Source organism: Acomys minous (assembly GCF_964271855.1).
Source record: "Acomys minous genome assembly, chromosome: 9".
Classification (NCBI taxonomy): Eukaryota; Metazoa; Chordata; class Mammalia; order Rodentia; family Muridae; genus Acomys; species Acomys minous.
In genome coordinates, this window is record NC_140490.1 from 17,775,941 (window position 1) to 17,798,420 (window position 22,480).

A 22,480-nucleotide genomic window follows, 5' to 3' on the forward strand; every position below is an offset into this window, starting at 1 on the left:
TATTTCTGTTTGTTTCTTTTATTTCTTCAATGTAATTTGGTTTTTGGGTTTGGTTTAGTTTCGTTTTTGTTTTGTTTTGTTTTATTTCTTTTATTATCCACAAAGTGGATGGCACTGTAGAATTGCCATAGCAGTGTGTATACTGTTAAGATTTTATTTCAGATCTCTTGAAAATCAGCACAGGATAAAATACCACAAATATATGTCATTCTATTATTTCTATTTTTCTGAATTATTAATTTCATTTCTTTATCTTTTGAGGGGATAGGAGGTGGAAGTCTCCCTCCACAGCTTCAGCTACCCTTGAATCCACAGTCCTCTTACCTTATGCATACTTTGCCCAACTATGAATTCTATTTCTTTAGCAATTAGTGTTGACCTTTTCCCCAATATTTCTAGTTGGAAAGCTACCTGTATATTAATATGTGCTTTATTGCATTTTTTTCATTTTTCTTTTTTCAATATTTTGAACTCTTTTTAGGGTTTTTGTTTATTTTCTGCAATTTATTCTTGTATTTGAATTAGTACTAGACAAACAATTTTTAAATAAAATAATTCTATGTCTATTAATGCAAATCTGTTTCTCAGGCTACATTCCAAAGGATTGTTTTTTAATAGTTCTTAAGATACCGTTTTTAAAGCTGGGCACAGAGGTGCACACCTATAATCCCAGCAGATCACTGTGAGTTTGAGGCCAGAATGGTCTACAAAGCAAGTCCAGGGCAGCCAAGGCACATGGAGAAACCCTGTCTCAAAAAACGACAACAATAACAACAAAAAGAGTTACAATTTTTATTAAAGGTTTTCTTGTTCTTTTTAAATATTTTATTTATTTTTTATGTACATTGCCTGAATGTATATCTGTGCATGTTGTGCATGCAATGCCCATGATGACCAGAAGAGGGTGTTAGGGTTCCTGGGACTCAAGTTACAGATAGTTGTGAACTTAAGTGTAGGTGCTTGGAATTGGATCTAGGTCTTATGGAAGAATATCCTGTGTTCTTAACCAGTGAGCCAGCTCTCCAGCCCCTTGTTGGCCTTTTTTTTTTTTTAATCTCTTATGTGTGTGTATAGTGTGTATGTATCAGAAAGAGAAAGAAAGGCATACGAGTGCTATAGTATACATGTAGGGATCAGAGGACATCCTCAGGTGTTAGTCCTCACCTTCTGTCTTGGTCAAGATAGACGCAGGATGTTCACTGCAGGCTGGCTGGCCCGCATGCCTCCAGGGATCCTTTCATCCCACCTCCCCACTCATCGTGTGAGCATTTGACTTACGGATGGGCACTACCATACCCAACATGACTTCTGTTCCTCATGTTTAGTGGCAGGCATTTTGTCCACTGAGCTGTCTCCCCCAAGAACCTCTTCATTAGCTTTTTGTTGCTAGACTTCTGCAAGGGAAACAAAAGAGCTCATGGTTTAAAGATTTGTAAAGTACACTAAGCAGTGGTCATCATGAAACACAGGATTCATCTGAAGTGCTGTTCTGGTCTCTAGACTCACTGCACCCTAGAACCGCTGTTAATTTAAAATATGTTTAAATCCTATACTGAATTCACTATGCAGTTAGTAACTCCAATAAATATGCTGTGAGTGAAATTGGTTAGAATTGCTAATACTTTATGCCTAAACAACATTTTACATTACATTGCACGTAAGAGTTTTGGCCAAACTGTATGTAATCTACTGTCTGGCTGACACTATGTCCTCTATTGCAGGAGCTGTAATTGACTGTGAGGATAAGAATGGAAATACCCCTTTGCATATAGCGGCCCGGTATGGCCATGAGCTGCTGATCAACACTCTTATTACAAGTGGTGCTGACACTGCAAAGTAAGTAGCACTTTAGAGAGATGATCATAGCTGTCCAGGGAAGAGCAAAAGCAAGTGGACTAGAGTTTTCTAGATACTTCAATCAAAAATGTGGATTTTTATCTTCAATTTATTTATTATGAATATGGTGCTCTGTCTGCATGTACACCTGCAGGCCAGAAGAGGGCATCAGATCACATTATAGATGGTTGTGAGCCACCACGTGGTTGCTGGGAATTGAACTCAGGACCTCTGGAGGAGCAGTCAGTGCCCTTAACCTCTGAGCCATCTCTGCAACCCTGTTTGTTTTTTCTTTACCTTTTATTTTTGACATTGGTAGATTTAAAATGTTCTGTGTATAATTTTATTTGATTAGTCAGTGTGGCATGTTTTTACATTTGTCTCTTTTTTTCTCCAGCATAAATAATACAAAATTTTGGTAAGAAATTTAATTTTGCCAGGTGTGGTGGCGCACGCCTTTAATCCCAGCACTGGGGAGGCAGAGGCAGGTGGATCGCTATGAGTTCAAGGCCAGCCTGGTCTACAAAGCAAGTCTAGGACAGCCAAGGCTAACATACAGAGACCCTGTCTCAAAAAACCAAAAAAAAAAAAAAAAAGAAAGAAAGAAAGAAAGAAAGAAAGAAAGAAAGAAAGAAAGAAAAAACTTTTATGATCCCTTTCTTTTCAATCTCAAAGTTCCAAAATGCTTTTTTTCTTGGACCGCCTGTAGATAGTGGTTTTAGACTGTGCTGTGCAAAGCCCAGGAAATCCTTAGTTGCTGGTACAAAGGTGTCTCTTCTCCCCAACCCCGACTTCATTAATCAAGAGTTCACTTGCCCTATAAACTTTTGTTTTGTTTTGTTTTCGAGACAGAGTTTCTCTGTGTAGCCTTGGCAGTCCTAAACTCAGTTTGTAGACCAGGCTAGCTCCAAACTCACAGTGATCTGCCTGCCTCTGCCTCCTGAGTGCTTGGATTAAAGGCATGCACCATGCCCGGCGCCCTATAAACTTTTAAAACATGAATTATTTTGTGTATATTCAATGAAAGTTAAGATCTTACTCAAATTGGTGTTTCCAGTTGCTGTATGTCATTTTATGTGTATTCATGAACAAATTTTAAAGTTGTTATATATTCATAAGTTCTTTGCTACTATACACATGGTCTAAATGGTTTTAAAATGTTTATTAATGTTGATTTAGTGGTGTATATAGATGCCTATGATTTTTCACATTTCTGTACATTGCTCTAGTTTATATTATTAGATTTAATTTTATAGTAGAAGGATACATACAATACTCTCCTTATTTACAGTCAGGTTGCTTTCACTATTACAGAATAACTGAGATGAGCATTCCTGAGCGTATTACATTGCAGAAATGTTTTTAAATGGTGGTGTGAGATGAGGCAAAAGTTTTGTTTCCTGAGCAAATCCCTAGAGACATTTTGGTGGGGAAGAACAGAATCACTGACGTAGCCCAAAGGCGCTGCTGGGCATTCAGCATTTACAATATAGACCCATAAATCCACAATAGATGACAGTGCTGAGATTAGGAAAACAAGCTTTGGAAAAATAAAGCTGAGTGATGAATTACACCCCTTTTCAATGACTGGCCACATATTTCTCTAAAGTACTAAGAGGTCTCTACTCAACCAGTTATCTTTTACTTAAATTATATCTTTATAACATATTTATTATATTTGTGTGTGTGTGTGTGTGTGTGTGTGTGTGTGTGTGTGTGTGTGTGTTGTAATGAAGTTTCTGTCCTATTCATTTAAGGCGTGGCATACATGGAATGTTCCCGCTACATCTGGCAGCCTTAAGTGGTTTTTCAGATTGCTGCAGGAAACTCCTTTCTTCAGGTAGGTGGAACTTTTACAGATCAGTTTGTGCATGCTTGCTCACACTTCCTCTCTCTCCCATCTATCCTCCCTTTCCTTCTCTGTGGGCAGTTATCAGCTCTGAAAAATGTTTTCTTCTTGTAATTAATTCCCTGTTTTTAGTTGGTGACCTGGGATGTGGAGTTCTGTAGAGCAGCTTTCACCCAGTGATATTAGTCCTCTTAACTTGTCCTATCTAACTAGTCCTAGAAGCAAAATACCTTAATTGGCATATTTCCTTGGTTTGAGTCTTCATTTTGAGAGTTAAAAGTCATATAAATATCCTATAGCCTTAGAAAATTATTAATTCATTACCAGTACATAAAATGCTGTAACTTTAGTTGGTGTGGATTTCTGTCAATATTACTCCAAACTATGATCCTTACATGCATTGAATTACTGACTATAGAAGATTTAATTGATTTTAAATTATTTTGTATTTCTTCTGTATGTAAGAAAGTTAAATATTAACATACATGTTTACTGAAATAATAAAGATTCAGAGAAATTATTATATAGTGAGACAGACACTCTTCTGAGGTTGGGGGAGTTGTTTTTGTTCATGTATGTGTGATATATTTGTTTGTTTGTAACTTCATGATTGTGGTTGTTTAACAGGTATCCACATTTAACCATTCATTCCCAATTTGCATGAAAAGAAATACTAAAATCTCTCCCCATTTTAATAATAGCCACATTAAACAAAGTAATAGTCTTTTTTTTTTTTTTTTAGAAAGGAGGGAGATGATGAGTGGAGAGTCTGTAAAACCAAGGCTGACCTTGAACTTGCAATTCTCCTGTTTGTTTCCCAAGTGCTCAGATGACAGATGTATATCATCATGCCTGGCTAAAGTGCCAAGTGGAGATACCTGTGTACTATATACTTATAAATTCACTTAATGTACACAGTTCAATTTTTATAACATGCTCATGCAGGTATATAAAAATTACATTCATTATGGAGCATCTTTAATCCATATAAAAGACATCATTTGCATAGTGTGATATATTAGCCACCTAATACAATTTCTATAGAATCACCAGACAAAATCTTTTATGGCTGGCCTTTCTCACCTTATGTTCTTAAAGGGTCGTATTTGTGTCTGTTATCAATACTTCATTTCTTTTTCTTGTTGTCTGTTATTTCCCATTTTATCCTGTAGCCTTTTAGGAATTAGAATGGTTTTGTTTGCCTGCCTGCCTGCTTGCTTGTGGCAGGTGTTATACTGTGTTACCAAGGCTAGCCAGGACTCAAAGGGTCTTCCTACTATAGCCTTCTGTGTCGCTGAAACCATGAGATTGAAGGTGTGAGTGATCACTCATAACATAGTCTTTCAAACAAGCACCATGGCACTTGTTATAAAACTGACAACCTTTATTGGAGTTTTTTCATAATTTCTATATTACTAGTTTATTATTATTATTATTATTATTATTATTATTATTATTATTATTATTAATTTTGTACTTGTTAAGAATATATAGGTTTGCTTCGGGTTGAAAAGAATAGTGATATTTGATATTTCTTGATATACTATCTTAATGCAAAGTAATAATATCTATAGTATTATATAAGAGAGAAGACATTATATTCCTTTCTACAGGGTTCGACATAGATACCCCAGATGATTTTGGCAGGACCTGTCTACATGCAGCTGCAGCTGGAGGGTATGTTAATAGTATTTTCATTTATTTTAAAAGGTGCAGAGGATTATAGGAGTCAGTGTTAGAGTATACACTAAGTATCTCAAGAGCACCTAGGGCTAGTCCAGAGAGAGACAGACACCAGCCATCTCTTTGTTCCTCTTAATTAGTTCTGAGTTGCCACAAAATAGAAACTGGCTGGAGTTTAACAAAAGACAGTTTAGAGCAGCAAAAACTGTTTTTGGGTTTTGTTGTTGTTGCTATTGCTATATGGTGGTGGTTGTGGTGGTAGTTTTTTGGGGGTTTGTTTGTTTGTTTTTTGTTTTGTTTTGGTTTTGGTTTCTTTCAACTAAGTAATAGGTATTAAGCAAAAAAGAACAAACCTACAAATAAAAATGTTCCTGAAATTATGAGAATATTGAAACCATTGTGAGTATTCTAAATAATACTATATACTCTCTCTGTAAATGTAAATTAAAAATCATATCTTCAGGGAAGATGTTGATGATACAGTTATGTCTTGTCTCAAAAGAAGAAATGTGATTAGAACATTTTAGACTAAGTTTTATTTACGTTCTTTTAGTTTAGATTTCTAAGACAGAGTCTTGCTATGTAGCCAAGGCTGACTGCAGCAGTCAGTCCTCCAACCACAGCCTCTGGATGCTGGAATTAAAGCATGCATGTGCACCCTCCTTGTTTGGATTTAAGTTTTAAGAAGTACTGTGGCCAAGCCGGGCGTGGTGGCGCACGCCTGTAATCCCAGCACTCGGGAGGCTGAGGCAGGGGGATCGCTGTGAGTTCGAGGCCAGCCTGGTCTACAAAGTAAGTCCAGGACAGCCAAGGCTAACACAGAGAGACCTTGTCTCGAAAAACCAAAAAAAAAAAAAAAAAAAAAAAGAAGAAGTACTGTGGCCAAAGTTAGTCAGTTAGTTCTACTGACTAACAAAATGTCTGGTCTCTGAAAGTGTTCTGTTACCTTACTGCTTCTGATAATTTAAATTTGGGTTAAGCCATTTAATTCATGGTTTATCAAAAAGGATATTTTATGAGCACTTTATTTCTAGTGATAAGTCCTTAACATTTTCCTGTGATTTCAAAGAACAATTGTGCTGAGCCAAGAATGCCACCAAGTCTAAATTAAATTGCAGAGATGAATTGAACATACGTGAATTACTCCTTTGTTCTTCTAAGGCCACCAAGAGACATTTCAGTTAAACCTGATGTGTGTGTAACTTGCCTACAGGAGAAGTCAGCAGGCAAGGTTTTCATTACATATATAAAGTTAAAGTTAGGTTTATAAAAAGTTATAACAAGCATGTAAGAATGCCCTACAATTGTAACTAAGGTTTAGTTTGAATAAGTCATGACAGCATAGGAGACAGTGGGGGACATGGACTTGTTATTATTATGTGTGTTAAGGGTACAAGAATTTTTTTGTTTTTTGTTTTTAGTTCTTTTTAATTTAGTGTGTTAAAACCCATCACACTTAGGACATTTAAATATGAGTACTGGTTTCCTAAAAATCTCTTAGGATCTCTTACAAATGAATTTTAATGTTTTAATCTTCATAAAATATAATCCTTATTTTAAAATATGCATTTATGCTTATTTAAGCGTTCCATTTTTATCATAAAATCACTGACAGTCATACTTTCAAACTCTTTTTCCCCCCCAACTAGAAATTTGGAGTGCCTAAACCTTCTGCTGAATACTGGTGCAGACTTCAACAAAAAGGACAAATTTGGGAGGTAATGTGTGATTTAACTACTCTGTAAAGCGAGGTTAAATTTGCTTACTTAATGGTTTGCTTGACCTTTAACTACTTCTGAAATTTAACTTTATGTATCACATGACATCTTTTGAGTTGTAATCATGATGAGTTAAGAGTCTGGAGTAGGGCCTGGGATGTGGCTTACCTTCCTCAAATGCACAGGATTGCATTTGAGCCCTAGCACTGCTGAAAGGAAAAGAAAAAGAGCACACAAGTGTACACCACCCAGCTAAAGCCAGTGGTTCTAAGCGTTTGTGCTCAACCCCGGTCTTTTAGTTGAGTTCCCTCAAAATCCTAGGCTACCTCTGTCCTTCTTTAAAGTTATTATTTAAGAATTTATATTAAGAATAATTTTGTCTGCTTGTATGGCTGTGCATCACATGTGCACAGTGCTCATGGAGGCCGAAAGAGGATTATCAGATCCCTTGGAACTAGAGTTCAGACCACTGTAAGCTCATCGTGTGTGCTGAGTATTGAGCCCAGGTCCTCTGGAAAAGCAGCCAGTGCTCCTAACTGCTGAGCAGTGTCTCTAGCTCCATCCCTGTCCTCCTTGAAACTAATAGTCCTTTCTCCATAGTCATGGCATGGAAACTTAAACTTCATCTTACCAAAGTGCCTTCACAAAAACTCATAGTACCTACAAATTTTCCATCGTCTGTGTGTGTGTCTGTGTGTCTCTGTGTGTGTGTGTGTGTGTGTGTGAGAGAGAGAGAGAGAGAGAGAGAGAGAGAGAGAGAGAGAGAGAGAGAGAGAGAGAGAGAGAGATCCTACTTCCCACTACTAAAAAGAAAAAATAGGTTACAGATATATGTGTGACATTCCTCCTCTCTTCTTACTCACAGCCATAAAACTGGCTGAGTACAGTCTGCAGAACAGCGATAAAAGGACCACAGCTCATTGTCTATCCTTGCTGCTACTAACATTTGTAATAGTATCAGTTGAAGCTTCTATTATCTATTCCTACTTATAGCAGGAATAGACACACAAAATACATTTAAAAACATTCAAGCCGGGCGTGGTGGCGCACGCCTTTAATCTCAGCACTCGGGAGGCAGAGGCAGGCGGATCGCCGTGAGTTCAAAGTCAGCCTGGTCTACATAGTGAGTCCAGGATGGCCAAGATAACATAGAGAAACCCTGTTTCAAGAAAAAAAAATTTTTTTCAGAAAAGAAGTAAATGCAGTTTGAATTTGTTTGGAAGATATAGATGACAGTATAAACAATATTTGTCAGCAGGTAAAAACCTGTGTATGCCAGACTGTATGCTAGGAAGGGTATAAATCAGAAGGAAATGTGTGGATTGTATATTGGTGCATATAATAGTAACAGTGCAGAAGAAACAGAAAAGGATTGTTTATGGTAGGAAACAGGACATGAACAGAAGAAAACTCAATGCTGTTTGACCCTATAATACTTGAGGAGTAAACTGAGTTCATAAATGAACTAATAGAAGGAATGAGTGGCCCACAAAATGAAATTTCATAGCTAATTTTTTCATTTGTAATTATTTGCACATTCCATGCAATAAATAGCATTGAAGTTTATGAATTATATTCTGAGTTTAAGAGCTTTACATTTCCAGGGTTGACTGCACTTTTAAAATCTCCGTAATAACTGGGCATCATGGCGCATGCCTTTAATTCCAGCACTTGGGAGGAAGATTTGTGTATGGTAGGCCAGCCAGACCTGCATAGTGCATGTGACCCTGCCTCAAACAAACAAAAATTTTAAACTATAGTAGTATCCTATAAGGCAAAATAATGTTTTGCTATCATTTTCCTAGGTGAATGTATTAGAGGGGGCAAATACCGTAAGAAGCTCTGAATTAAAACTTACCATAGTTTTTGGTTTTCATTTAATGAAATCATAAAATCATCTTAGTCTTATCATTCTACAATAGTTACTCCTATGTCTAATAGCATTCTGTGTAATTTTAGTAATTAGAGAGAAATTAGCTGTGATTATTCAGTCTTTAAAGATTAAAGCAGTATACTAGCTCTTCTGAATAGGAAATTAGTCTGTAAGACTGAAGCTAGCTTATTGCTTGAGAAATCTGCTATTGCTGTTCAGGCCTGCGGGGAGTTGATAACAACTCGTTTATGCTTCTGGGTTTTTTGCTCCTTGCTTTTATCACTCAAGACATGGACTATGGGGCATTTTTGTTAGTGTAAGACAAGCTTTATTAAAATCAAAGTGTTTAGGTTTCTAAGCAGAATATTGAGGTTGTACTTGGTTTGGAACTGTATTGTAGCTAAATGTGCGGAAAAGGGTCAGCTGTGCTCTGTGTTTACAAATGTACATCCCTGGCCTTTATCTTTCCTGTGTTAACTTGCTCACAAAAGATCTCCACTGCACTATGCTGCCGCCAACTGCAATTACCAGTGCCTGTTTGCTCTTGTGGGCTCAGGAGCAAGCGTGAATGACCTTGATGAAAGAGGCTGCACACCCCTGCATTATGCGGCTACGTCAGACACAGATGGCAAGTGAGTACCATGTGGGCAGAAGAGGGTTGTTATTTCTATAATTCGCATCTTTCTATCAGGACTGTTGTACTGTAAATGTATATTTCTTTTTTGTACTTTTATAATTTCCTGAATCCACAGTTTATAAAATAAAGACATTTCATAATTATTACTAAAGCATAGCTGTTACTGTCTTCCGAGCATCTGGCCCTTACTTAAAAAATATAGTAGAAGATTTCTTATTCTTCCTACAAAACAATATTTGTTTGCTTGGTTTTTTGTTTTGTTTTGGTTTGGTTTTTTTGGTTTTATATTACAGGGTTTCTCTGTGTAGCCCTGGTTGTCCTGGAACTCACCCTGTAGATCAGACTGGCCTCGAACTCAGAGATTGCCTGCCTTTGTCTCCCAAGTGTTGGGACCAACACATAGCAAGTACATGTTGCTTAAGTAAATATTATTAGATAGCAGGCTAAGTAGATGTTAGAGAAGACAGGATACCTGATATATAAACTTTGATTAAAAATCCCATTATCGCCTGGGCACAGTGGCACACACCTATAATCCCAGCACTCAGGGAGGCGGAGGCAGGCAGACCTGAGAGTTCAAGACAGCCTGGTCTACAAAGCAAGTCCAGGACAACCAAGGCTACATAGAGAAACACTGTCTCAAAAAGACTGCAAGAAATCCCATTATCAGATCCATTTGTAGTACCTCAGTATAATTTTTTCTTCTTAGACTAAAGTAAACTCAGTGAAGACAGCAGATTAGATCTTGAGTGTTTCTGGTATTCCCCGTGTGTCTGAGTCAGCAAAGAGTCAAATGTTAGGAAGCATAATGATTCCTATAGAAAGATGTTTAAAAAAACATACTTTAACATAAAATCTATCTTTTGCTTTTTATTTTTTATCTTTTTTAAAAACACATAGGATTTTTGACTGAGGGAATGGCTCAGTGAATAAAGTGTTTGACCTCACAAGTTTGAGGACCTCAGAATCTATGTAAATTTTGATCAGTAGTAGACGTCTAGACTAGGACTTGTACCATGCTATGGGAGTCAGAGACAGGAGCATCCCTGGAAGTTCCCTAGCCAGCTAGACTGAGGTGCATAGCCGCACAGCACAAGCAACCTCGTCTCAAAGGTAGATGTGAAGTCTGACGCTCAAGGTTGTCTTCTGACTTCCGCATGCATCCATGACACATGAAACCATACCCAGACACATGCACATACACACAAAAAATACACACACCACAGCACACATATGTAAGTCAGGATAATTTTCAGGAACCTATTTTCCTTCCACTTGGGACCACATAATTGAACTCAAGTTATCAGACAATTCCTGCTTGAAGGGTGCTATTTGCTACCATTGAGGGTATTATAATATGTAAAAGTCCAAAAGTAATTCCTGAGAGGTACAGGTGGCTTTAGGCAGTTCAGCATTAAGGGAATAGCAGGTAGGAGCTGGAGAAGTGGGTTTGTAGGTAAGAATGATTGCTGTGCAAGCATGAGGACCTGAGTCAGGGTCCCTAGCAACCATGTGAAAAGTTAGGCGTGGCTACACACACCTCTAACCAGCACTGGGGGTGGAGGGAGGGGCGAGGAGACCACCAGCCTGTCTGAAAAATAGCAAGCTCCTGATTCAATGAAGCCCTGTCTCAAAGGAGACAGAGAGTAGTGGGTGTGTATACACACACACACACACACACACACACACACACACACACACACACACTGGAAAAAATAAGGATCAGTATCAAAATATGCATGGCTACACATAGACACACATAATTAAAAATAAAAAGTTTTTAAAACTATAGAGATAAGGGGTAAAGAACTTTATTATCATGTGAGGTAGTGCAAGCCTTTAATCCCAGCACTTGGGAAGCAGATGCAGGCAGATCTCTTGTGTTTGATGCCAGCCTGGTCTACAGGATGAGTTCCAGGACAGCCATGGCTACACAGAGAAACCCTGTCTTCCGGGGGGCGGGGTAAGGGGAGAAGGAACTATAACCTGATTCTAGCCATTTTATGAGTGTATGTTGACCCTTACTATCTGAATGAGTGAATAACACCCCCCAACACTCACACACACACCCTTGATCTGATCTGATCTTGCAGGAAAGAGGGGTATTGGCAGTCAAAGACCCTTGTGACCCAAGTTTTAGTCTCAATAGGGCACTGTGAAAAATTGTCAGAAACCATGCTTCTGTATAATGTTAATAGACAACAGTTTACAGATATGTTGTGTATGACTTAGCTTACAGGACAGTTCACCAGTTATAGTTTGGATAATATCAGATTGGTAAAGCTTTTATTAGTTTTCATTGTTAGAATCCCTGTACCTTAAAGATTTTTCAAGCATAAAAATAGTAGTATTATAGCTACATAGAATTTTTATACATTTATTTAGGCTGTACTTTTGGAACAAAATTAAAACTTTAGTGATTTAGACCAAGTTTAAAAAATGGTAGTCATGACCATAAACAGATTTACCTGTATACAAATGTATCTGACCCATTGTATGAAACCAGTGGTCATTTAATCTTCTCCCAAATAGTTATGTAAATGAACCCTTTCATTGTTAAAAGCCCAGTAAAATTAACCAAAAAAACACAAGCAATTATAGCTTTAAAATAATATTTACATTATGTAATCATGGATATAAAAGTTTTGATAACAAGAAGAGAATAGTTATATTTTTAAACCAATAATTAAATACTGGTAAGTGGAAAGGCCAGGTGTGGTGCGGGGCAGAAGCAGGAGGATCTCTTAAGTTGAGACAGGCCTAGTCTACATAGAGAGTTCCAGGACAACCAGAACTCTATAGAGAGGCCTTGTCCCAAATACACACACACACATACACACCTTAAACCCGGTGAATGAATGAATGAATCTGTGTATGTATGTATGTAGATGAATACATATATAAAAATATATTGGATACTAAAAATATAAAATCCAGTGTGAAGCTCCACATTCCAAATAGTTATTCTTACTGTATAGAAAGGTTTATTGAGTTGTATAGTCTTTGGTTCTGGTTAATTTTGGCATGTGATTTTTTTTTCTTTGCAGTTTTTTTTTTTTTTTTAATAATAAAGTACTAAATGTGAATTTTATAGAATTTTCCTTTTGCTGTTACTGTATATAGGTGCCTGGAATACTTACTAAGAAATGATGCAAATCCTGGGATACGTGACAAGCAAGGATACAATGCAGTTCATTACTCAGCTGCCTATGGTCACCGTCTGTGTCTTCAGCTGGTAAGACTCCTGAATTCTCTTGACAGGACTAGTATTGAGTTTTTAATTTGATAACATAACTACAGTGTGACTAAATGGTCCAGAAAATACTGTTTTGCTCTTTAACATTTTCAGATTCCATTTACCTCTTAAATTCAAGGTTACTTCAGTAAGATAACGTTGCTGGTTTCCTTTAAAAAAGAAAAAAGAAGAAGATTAAATCACTGAGCCCAGTGTAGTAGCACATACCTATAATCTTAGTCCTTGAGAAGCTAAAGCAGCAATATTGTAAGTTCTAGGCTAGCCTGGGTACAGTGAGATAGTGTCTGAATGTGGGGGCATTTGATCTCTTGAGGAGGAGTCCAGCACAGCAGTGTACCCCTGTAGTCCTAATAGGGAGGCTGAGGAAGGACACTGGCTTGCATCCTGACAACATAGCAAGACACTGCCTCAAAAACAACAAAACAAAAACAGATAAATCTCTGAATAAGGCTCCTAAAGTTGTGTTGTGTTCTTGACACAGTCATATATAGCTAGGCTGGCCTCAAACTAGCTGTGTAACCAAGGATGACCTTGACCCTTTGATCCTCCCATATCCTAAATCCTGAGCATGCACCATCATGCCTAGTTTATGTGATGCTAGGGACTCAATTCATGCAAGCACACTACCAACAGCTATCACGACCAACCTCTAGCCCTCCTCATACTCACTCTAGGTCTACTGCTTATTTCTATCCCTTTCAATAATTATCTTCCATTTTTTAAAAACCATATCTTACTTGAAAAATAAAATCCCTGAGAGTTAGATTTTTCCCATATGTTTAGAGAATTCTGTAAGCTCCTTTCATTTCCCAGTTCTTCCTAAAAACGATAGTCTGCTTCTGTAAAAGAAGCTTGAATTTCAACTGTGATCTCATCTTGGAATATATACACTATTCAGAACCTACTTTGTCAAACTGGAAGGGAAGGAATCAGTTAAAATATACTCCCGTGTTACAGATCCTTCAGTTAGCAGCTTCCTTTATATACGTACATATACAGCATTGCTTCCCTTTGATAGAAAGTAGGAGTCAATGATGGCATGCAAGAAGGTCAACATATTTAATATATCATTTAGTGTGCTACTATAAAAATAATCCATACTTTTATAGGTTATTGTGGTTCTTTAGACCAAAATCTTAGGCTGTGTATATAGATGTGTTCTCTCTACTATGGTGTCTAATTATCTGTGTAAAAGACTTCTTTTCTGGAGACAAGGTAATGGGTCTAAAATAAACTTAGCATAGCTCCTATATCAATAAAGATGTCAAATATATTAATATATATCAACAACATTGTAAGATGTAATTTCTAACTTTTATTTCAGATTGCAAGTGAAACTCCTTTAGATGTTGTAAGTATTAATTGAGTCCCCCTAATATTCAAAATAGAATACTACCATTCAAAATAGTGTGTTTCTTTATTCTCATTAGAACTGATGTTAGATATGTTTTCACATAGTACCGCTGAAACCAAGATGGTGACAAGAATGTGTGTTCAGAAAGGGAGGTGTTTACCTAATGGAATACCACTTCCCCAGACATGGGTTAATAAAGATGCATTCAGTGATTTTGTTTCATTTGTTTGTTTGTTTGTTTGTTTGTTTGTTTTTTAAGATTTATTTATTATGTATCCAGTGCCAGAAGAGGACACCAGATCTCATTATAGATGGTTGTGAGCTACCATGTGGTTGCTGGGAATTGAATTCAGGACTTTGGAAAGGCAGCTAGTGCTTTTAACCTTTGAGCCATCTCTTTAGCCCCCACTCGGTGGTTCTTAGAGTTCTTTTGTGATTGTCCTGTTTGTGAGCTTACTGGGTTATTGATAGACTTTGAAATGGACTGGAGTGAGGGATGGGAGAATAACTACTATGATATATTTAAAGTACCATTTTTAACAGTTTTAACCGTCTCTCCTTCTAACATTTTTAATGCCTCTCCTTTTTTCAGTTAATGGAAACCTCGGGAACAGACATGTTGAGTGATTCAGATAATAGAGCAACCATAAGCCCTTTACATTTGGCTGTAAGTACTGCCTTTGTAGCCAACGTGATAGCTAGTTCACAACAGAACTCTACTTGTGCTAACTCAAGCTAGAGCCCTAGACATTATCGTAGAATTAAAACTTTCTTATTTGATCCAGAAACTTCTTCAGTGCATTCTTGGTTATCTGCTTCTCGCTTTCCTTTAAGTGGTGGTCCTTGGCTCCCTTAAGCCCTGCTTTTAAGTGAGAGGATATGGCTTTGACAGGAATTTAAAATGTGCTGTCCTATTAGGATGACTGTAGTTTGTTAAGCAGATGTCACACACCACATAGTCTCTGTAAACGTCAGCAGTGGTTGCTTGCTCATGGCCATGAGTGCTAGCTACTTGTAGAGTCAGTGCTACTTCACTTGCTCATTCCTGTAGAATTTTGGTACATGCTCTCTAATTGCCCATCCATCAAATTCCACTGAGTGCCAGTCACTAAGCCAAGGAGATTAGGAAATATTAAGTAAAACCTATCTTAGACCCTCTGGACTGACAGATATTTATTTTTTTCAACAAATGTGGATAGAGGTCCTTTTTTTTTTTTTTCTTTTTTAAGGAGGAAACAAAATGGCAGCTAAACTTTTATTGAAGCCTAGCCAGTGGCAGGAATACCTTATGTATTAGACATTCAATAAAGAGTTCATTGGGAATGGTCTTCACAATGCATTCGTCTAAACTGCTTTAAATATTGTTAAAAGCACATTCAAGCGCCTATCCTGAGTTCTAATAGGGATTTCTTTTTTTCTTTTTTTCTTTTTTATTTTTATTTTTATGTTTATTTTTAAATGATCTCCATCCAAGGACTGTCTCTTATTTTCCTACCAAAAAACTCAGCCACAGGGTAGAGGTCTTAATCATTAGAACATTAGGATATATCACCAGCAATTTATATGAGCTCTGATGTTAAATATAGAACTTCATTTAATACAAGTTCATTTAACTAGAAGTTCAGTGGTCAATTTGTTTCCTTTCACATGTTCTATAACTTTTATCTTAATTTCTTCCTTGCATATGGACAAATGCTGACATATTGGATCTTTCTTTCTGGCTCTTGCTCCCCTCCCTCACTTTAGTTATCTAAGTAACTAAGAAGATGCCTGGCTTAGTTAAAGTTTCTTTTGCTGTGATAAAAACAATATAACCAAAAGCTAGTAGGAGAATGTCTTAGCTACTGTTACTGTTGCTGTGAAGAGACACTGTAACCAAGGCAGTTTATAGAAGTTTAACTGGGAACTTGTTTACAGTTCAGAGAGCAAGTCTGTGACCCATTATGGCAGGCAGGCATAGCACAGGAGCCATGTGGCTAAGAGCTTATGTACTGATCTTCAGGCAGAGAGAGCAACACTGGGCCTGATGTGGGTTTTAAACCTGCTCATCCCCAGTGACAGACCTTCTCCAACAAGGCTGTACCTCCTAATCCTTCCTAAGTAGTTTACCTACTGGGGAGCAAGCATTAAAGCATTTGAGTCAGAGGAAGCCATTCTCACTTAAACCAACACAGAGAGGAAAGGATTATTTCGCTTACACCTCCAGGTCACCTTCATTATTGAAGGCAGGAGGACAGGAACTCACACAGCAGGAATCCAGAGGCAGGAGCTAATGCAAAGGCCATGGAGGGTGCTGCTTAGGAGCTTTTACCTTTGGCTTGTTTGGCCTGCTTTCTTACAACCCAGGTCCATCAGCTCAGAGGTGGACCTGCTCACAGCCGGCTGGGCCCTCATATATCAATCACCGATTAAGAAAACTCCCTATAGGTTTGCCTATGGCCAGATAGATCTTACTCTGGAATTTTCTCAGTTGATGATCACTCCTCTGAGATAACGCTAGCTTCTGTCAAGTTGACATAGCGCACGCCTGTAATCCCAGCACTCGGGAGGCAGAGGCAGGCGGATCGCTGTGAGTTCGAGGCCAGCCTGGTCTACAAAGTGACTCCAGGACAGCCAAGGCTAACACAGAGAGACCTTGTCTCAAAAAACCAAAAAAAAAAAACAAAACAAAACAAAACAAAACAAAAGCTAGCTAGCACAATGTTCTAAAGTTTTCTGCTTGCTTGTGTCCTCTACCAGACTTGAATTGTAAGGATTGAGTCTGAGTATGGAGAAAAGTTGTGACAAAGCTTAATCTTTCCCACACATACATTGATATTGTAGATTGATGGAAATTTAAGACTTTTGATTGATGGAAATTTAAGACTTCAACTTTTGCTTCACATTGATATGAACTTAAATTGTATATTCCATTCATTTTTGCCTTATGTATTGTATGTTATATGTTGACAAAATATTGTATATTGTATGTTAGAAATTTACGTTCTTTTTGTTCAATGTTTATTTGATGTATTATTCATGTACCACTAATGTCTTATAAAAAACTGTTTGGAATCATCGGGGATAAAAGTTGGTATTTAGTTACGTAGAAATCCTATTAGATACTCACTTTGTTATAGAACAGGTTTGTTTAATAGCTTGTCTATGTCTTCAAAGGAATAGATTGATAACTATAAGAATAGATAGATTTGCTCTTCAAACTCTTCAGAGATCCACAGAATATGACATTTAATGATGAGGGCTTTCCTGACAGAGAGAGACATCCGCTCCTGGCCGCCTCTCCATTTGCATCATTGAAGATGGGGGCTTCAAGAGACGCTGGTGACAGAATGGTCACTAGACGGAAAAACTGCTCTACTACTGCTCTTATCTCTACTGCTGATAACAGGATAATTGTCTACAATGATCAACAATAATGCTGGAAAGATGGCTGTCCAGCTTTAAAGAAAATAGATGGACCAGACCGTCGGATTTCCTGCTTCAAAAAGCAGTTCGTTAGATGTTTTGGGCCGATAAGGCTAAAGACTGATTGCCCCAATGAAGGGGAGAATTCGGTGACTATCCAGGCAGTCTGCTCTCTCTGTACTCTACAACTTGGAAGTTGCCTGCCAACACTTCCTTTATTAGATAGATTTTCCTTCTTGGGTCTCTGATGGGATTGAAGACTAGATAGCCACAGTGTTACTAGAAGCTTTAGTAGATTAATAATTGCAATTTCTCATGAAAGAAAAGGACTCTCTTTGGTAGGATAGTGGTATACTTTCCCTTAGGTTAACAAGTATAAAAGGACTTTGTTATGTTCTTGATACCTGATGAGTATGTATATATGTATATGTATGTATATAGTTCTTAATTTTTTAAAGAGAAGGGGGATATGTGGGAAAGATTAAGCTTTGTCACAAGTGGAAGCAGTCTTGGCGGGCTTTACCCTTGGGGCACACCATGAATACCTTGTGAGAGACTGTTTGGAGCCTTCCTGGGCTTAAAATTCAGGAAGCATACCTGGGAACCCCACCGTGGCTATTGTTTTCCTAATTGACCCTCGAAGGGAGAAGGAGACCGCCCTTTGCATGTGACTGGGAAGGTGGTGAGGGGAAAAACAAGAGGGAGAGAAGGGGAGAGTGAGCAGGGCGCGGCGGAGAGAGAAAGGGACCCGACCAGCTCGTGGGACAGAGACACCTAAGGACCCGTCCTGCCGACGGATTCCAGGAGGTTTACTCTTCTGTCCCTTTAACCTTTTTTTCCTTCTTGTATATGCTAGTTGGGTTGTATAATAAAGTTTAATTGTTAATAAACAGAGCCAACAAAAAGTAGCTGTTTACTATTAGTGACAAGAAAGGAATTTCCTGAGTAGATAACTAGGCATTTCTTGCATTGTCACTGTCACTTAGCACTGTCATTTCTTGGTCATTAGCTAAGTGCTAGATTTGCCCTTTGGTAGAGATTCAACAAATCAGTAGCTTCTGGAAGTGCTGTAGTCTGTCAGGACTACCGTACGACCTTATCGGTGTTACTTTTCTGTCCTCCCCCCACCCCCCAGTTGACAATTTCCTTCCCTTCCTCCCTCCCCTCTTTCTCTTCATTACTCACGGGATTTTGCTTTGTAGTCCAAATAAGCCTGAAACTCACATTCCTTTAACTTAGTCTGCCATACTTTGTAATTACAGCAATTTCTGTACCATATGAAATGTTTTTGGTTTTTTTGTTTTGTTTTGTTTTGTTTCAAGACAAGGTCTGTGTAGTCCTGGCCTCATTTTGTAGACCAGGCTGGCCTCGAAGTCACAGTGATCGGCCTGCTTCTGCCTCCTGAGTGCTGGGATTAAAGGCTTGTGCCACTATGCCTGGCTGGAAATGTACTTCCTTAAGCATCTCTTGGAGAACTAGTTGATACTGTTAGATCTCTAACTAAGGTCGCACACACCTTTAATCCCAGCACTCGGGATGCAGAGGCAGATGGATTCCTGAGTTCGAGGCCAGCCTGGTCTACGATGCGAGTCCAGGACAGCCAAGGCTACACAGAGAAACCCTGTCTCAAAAAACAAAAAAACAAACAAACAAAAAAAGTTGAAACTCTAAATTTATTAAAATTTATTTTCCTTTTGCTCTACCTACTACCATAAATTTGACTAACATGCAGTTCCTGCAATTTACATGCGATCAATTTATCAATTGACGCTTGTGTTGCTCCATCTTTGGGCTATGCAAGTACTGTCAGTATACCTGTATTAGATAGTTTTTCTAAACTGAAATGGACAGTTTTCAAATTGAATGATTAAATTGCAATTTTTGCATATTGTATCTATCTTAGTTGGGGTTTCCGTTGCCGTGAAGAGACACCATGATCATGGGAATTCTTAGAAGGAAACCACTGAATTGACTGGCTTACAGTTCAGAGGTTTAGTCCATCATGGTGGGAAGCACGGCAGCGTGCAGGCAGACATGGTGCTGGAGGAGGAGCTGAGAGCTCTACATCTTGATCTGAAGCCAGCAGAAGGGAGCTGTGTTCCACAGCAGGTGGAGCTTGGCTCATCGGAGACCGCAAAGCCTGTCCCAACAGTGATACACCTCCTCCAACAAGGCCACACCTCCTAATAGTGCCACTCCTCAGGGCCAGGCATTCATATTCAGGCCACCACAGTATCTACTAAAAGACTTTCAGAAATTAGTTTGAAATAGTTTATTTTTTAAACTCACCTTTTCAGCCAGATACAGTGGGATATTGGAGTGAGGCTTAAGGGGAGTGTTTCCTCCTGTGTGGATATAGACCTCAAGGCTTCCTCTTGTATGAGTCTACACCTCAAGGCTTCCTCCTGTGGCCCTGGAGAGGTGATGAGAAGACCCTTATAACAGCACATCATGATTTGACATGGATGTGATCCTGCTCTCCACTTTACTCTTGGAGATAGTTAAGCTTGTAGATAATTACACTTCCTATACAGGCATCAGTAAAGCCAAGTTTTCTCTTTGCTTGTACTTTTTCTTTTCTTTTACTGTGGTTACCCGGTACCTTCTGTAGCCATTTCACTATATCTCATGGATGATTCTGATTCTGCCTTTACATGAGTTCTGGAAATAGAACGTAGGTTGCCAAGCTTACGTAACAAGTGCCAGTACACATAGACCCATTTTACCAGCCTACAATTTTAGACATTTTGCACAATACAGCTTTATCATCCTTTGAAGCTTATTGCTGTATTCCCTACATGGTATCTTGTCCAGTGTAAATAATATGTATTTCATTGACATCTTGATTGTTTAAATGAATTGTCTGAAAAGCTTCCTTATTATACTGTGTAATGGAGGGAACTCCTTTTTTTTCTGACTTTAACTGTTTCTCATAGTTAGCTACCAGGTCTCAATTTAGTATTTTTGTGCTGAAAGTTTGCTTATGTGTGAGCTCTGGCACATCATGGGGTAAAGGTAGTTGCTTTAATTTGAAAAATCAAGACTTGAACACCAACTATCTCAAATTACCCTTCTGTCCTTGTGATAATCTAATAAAATTTTGTCAGGGAGTCAATGTCACTGGACTGATGAAGAGCATAAGCTTTCCCGTCCTAGCCTGACAGCCAGAGGTTGCAGGGACTTCATGTCAGATCACAGCCTTTTATTTTTTGTTTGTTTTGTTTTTGCTTTTTGGGACAGGGTTTCTTTGTGTAGCCTTAGCTATTTTGGACTCGCCTTGCAGACCAGGCTGGCCTTGAACTCAAAGCGATCCACCTGCCTCTACCTCCCTGAGTGCTGGGATTACAGGTGTGTGCCACCATGCCTGGCTCACATCTTTTTTTTATTTTTTATGTTTGCTTTGATTCCTGTCATTTGAGGTTTCGTTATGGAATATATATTCCTTAATATGAGAGAGTACTGGTGCCTATTACAAAATCTGTGGTTTAAACTTTCTGGCTTCTCAGCATAAAAGTTTGTATGACCTCAGATGTAACAATGTAATTTACATTCTCCGGTGCGCTGGGGTGTTGGTGTGTAACCCAGTGGCAGAACCTGCCCACTTCCTGACTTAGCTGACCGGCACAAGTCCTTGGTTTCCACTCCCAGAACTGAGAGAGCTACTCGGGGAGTTGGTCTAACTAAGTATGTATTTTTTTTTAATTTATGTATTTTTATTTATTTCTAGGCTTATCATGGTCATCACCAAGCCCTGGAAGTGTTGGTACAGTCTTTGTTAGATCTTGATGTAAGAAATAGTAGTGGTAGAACACCCTTAGATCTTGCAGCATTTAAGGGCCATGTTGAGTGTGTGGATGTACTCATTAATCAGGGAGCTTCAATCCTCGTAAAAGATTACGTTTTGAAGAGAACACCTATTCATGCAGCAGGTATGCCAAATATTATACTTGATTTGCCATGTATGCTCTTGATGTTCTTTTTCATATTGCTACTTTTTTTGTGTTTACTTCTTATGTTAGTCAAATGATGGTATTCTGAAGGAAAAACAGCATCAAGAAAACACTTTTTAAAAAGCATAAAATGGAAGTTATTTCAGATTAATATGTACTGTTATAGTAACCATTAGTGTTTTAAAAATAAATCTTTTTTATTTTTAAGACTTATTTGAATTTTATGTGTATGAGTGTTTTGCTTATGTGACTATATGTATACCTGGTGCTTGCAGAAGCCAGAAGGTGGTGTCATATCCCCCAGAACTGGAGTTGTGGGTGGTCGTGAGCCATTATATCTGTGTTAGGAACCAAACCCAGTTCCTATGCAGCAAGCACTACTAGCCACTCAGCTATCTCTCTAGCCCTAATAGTCATTTTTACTTATTTTATTAGTCTAGTATACTGCATTAAACACTTAGAAAAATTTACAGAAGTTAACTTCTGTATGAACTCTTTACAGGAATTACTACAAGGCAGTACTCACTTTCAATAATCAAGACTGGTACAATTGGAAATAGTAGTCAAGCCAGATAATGATGGCCCAATCCCAGCACTGAGGAGGCAGAGGCAGGTGGATCTCTTGAGTTAGAGGCCAGCCTGGTGTACAGACCGAGTTCCAGTACAGCCAGGGAAAGAGAGGGATGGGGGAAAAGAGAGAGTGAGAAGGGGAGGGGAGGGAGAGAGAGAAGTCAAGTGTTCTTCTTAGTCCCAATCTTTCTGGGATCTGGTTCAGTTCACTTTGTGTTTATGGAGTCATCCTTAAGAAACCACTCAGATATAGGACTCTAATTATACGTGTGTTTGGGCAAGGATATGTTTTAGAACATTATAGAAATCTAGAAAATACTCTGTTACTTCTAGAGCAGCTTTTAAACAC

General features: G+C 38.3%; 1 protein-coding gene and 1 long non-coding RNA gene across 8 annotated transcripts in view; one reads left to right on the forward strand and one right to left on the reverse strand.

The window, feature by feature from the left end:
• The window catches only part of ANKRD28 (ankyrin repeat domain 28), a 161,233-nt gene that overhangs the window by 120,727 nt on the left and 18,026 nt on the right, over window positions 1-22,480 (forward strand). For all 7 annotated transcript variants that reach the window (XR_014782135.1, XM_084796848.1, XM_084796849.1 and 4 more), the window contains 9 exons: window positions 1,722-1,836; window positions 3,594-3,676; window positions 5,299-5,362; window positions 7,018-7,086; window positions 9,451-9,591; window positions 12,720-12,831; window positions 14,177-14,203; window positions 14,799-14,873; window positions 21,339-21,540. Coding sequence is in view for 6 of the 7 variants with exons in the window: in XM_084796848.1 (XP_084652974.1) it covers window positions 1,722-1,836; window positions 3,594-3,676; window positions 5,299-5,362; window positions 7,018-7,086; window positions 9,451-9,591; window positions 12,720-12,831; window positions 14,177-14,203; window positions 14,799-14,873; window positions 21,339-21,540 (888 nt within the window). In the remaining variant the exon portion in view is untranslated. The remainder of the gene's footprint in view (window positions 1-1,721; window positions 1,837-3,593; window positions 3,677-5,298; window positions 5,363-7,017; window positions 7,087-9,450; window positions 9,592-12,719; window positions 12,832-14,176; window positions 14,204-14,798; window positions 14,874-21,338; window positions 21,541-22,480) is intronic.
• LOC311605992 lies at window positions 30-21,322 on the reverse strand. The gene is made up of 3 exons (XR_014782144.1): window positions 19,901-21,322; window positions 12,957-13,001; window positions 30-1,394 (listed from the first exon to the last, which is right to left on the reverse strand). It is a non-coding gene; the product is annotated as an uncharacterized lncRNA (long non-coding RNA).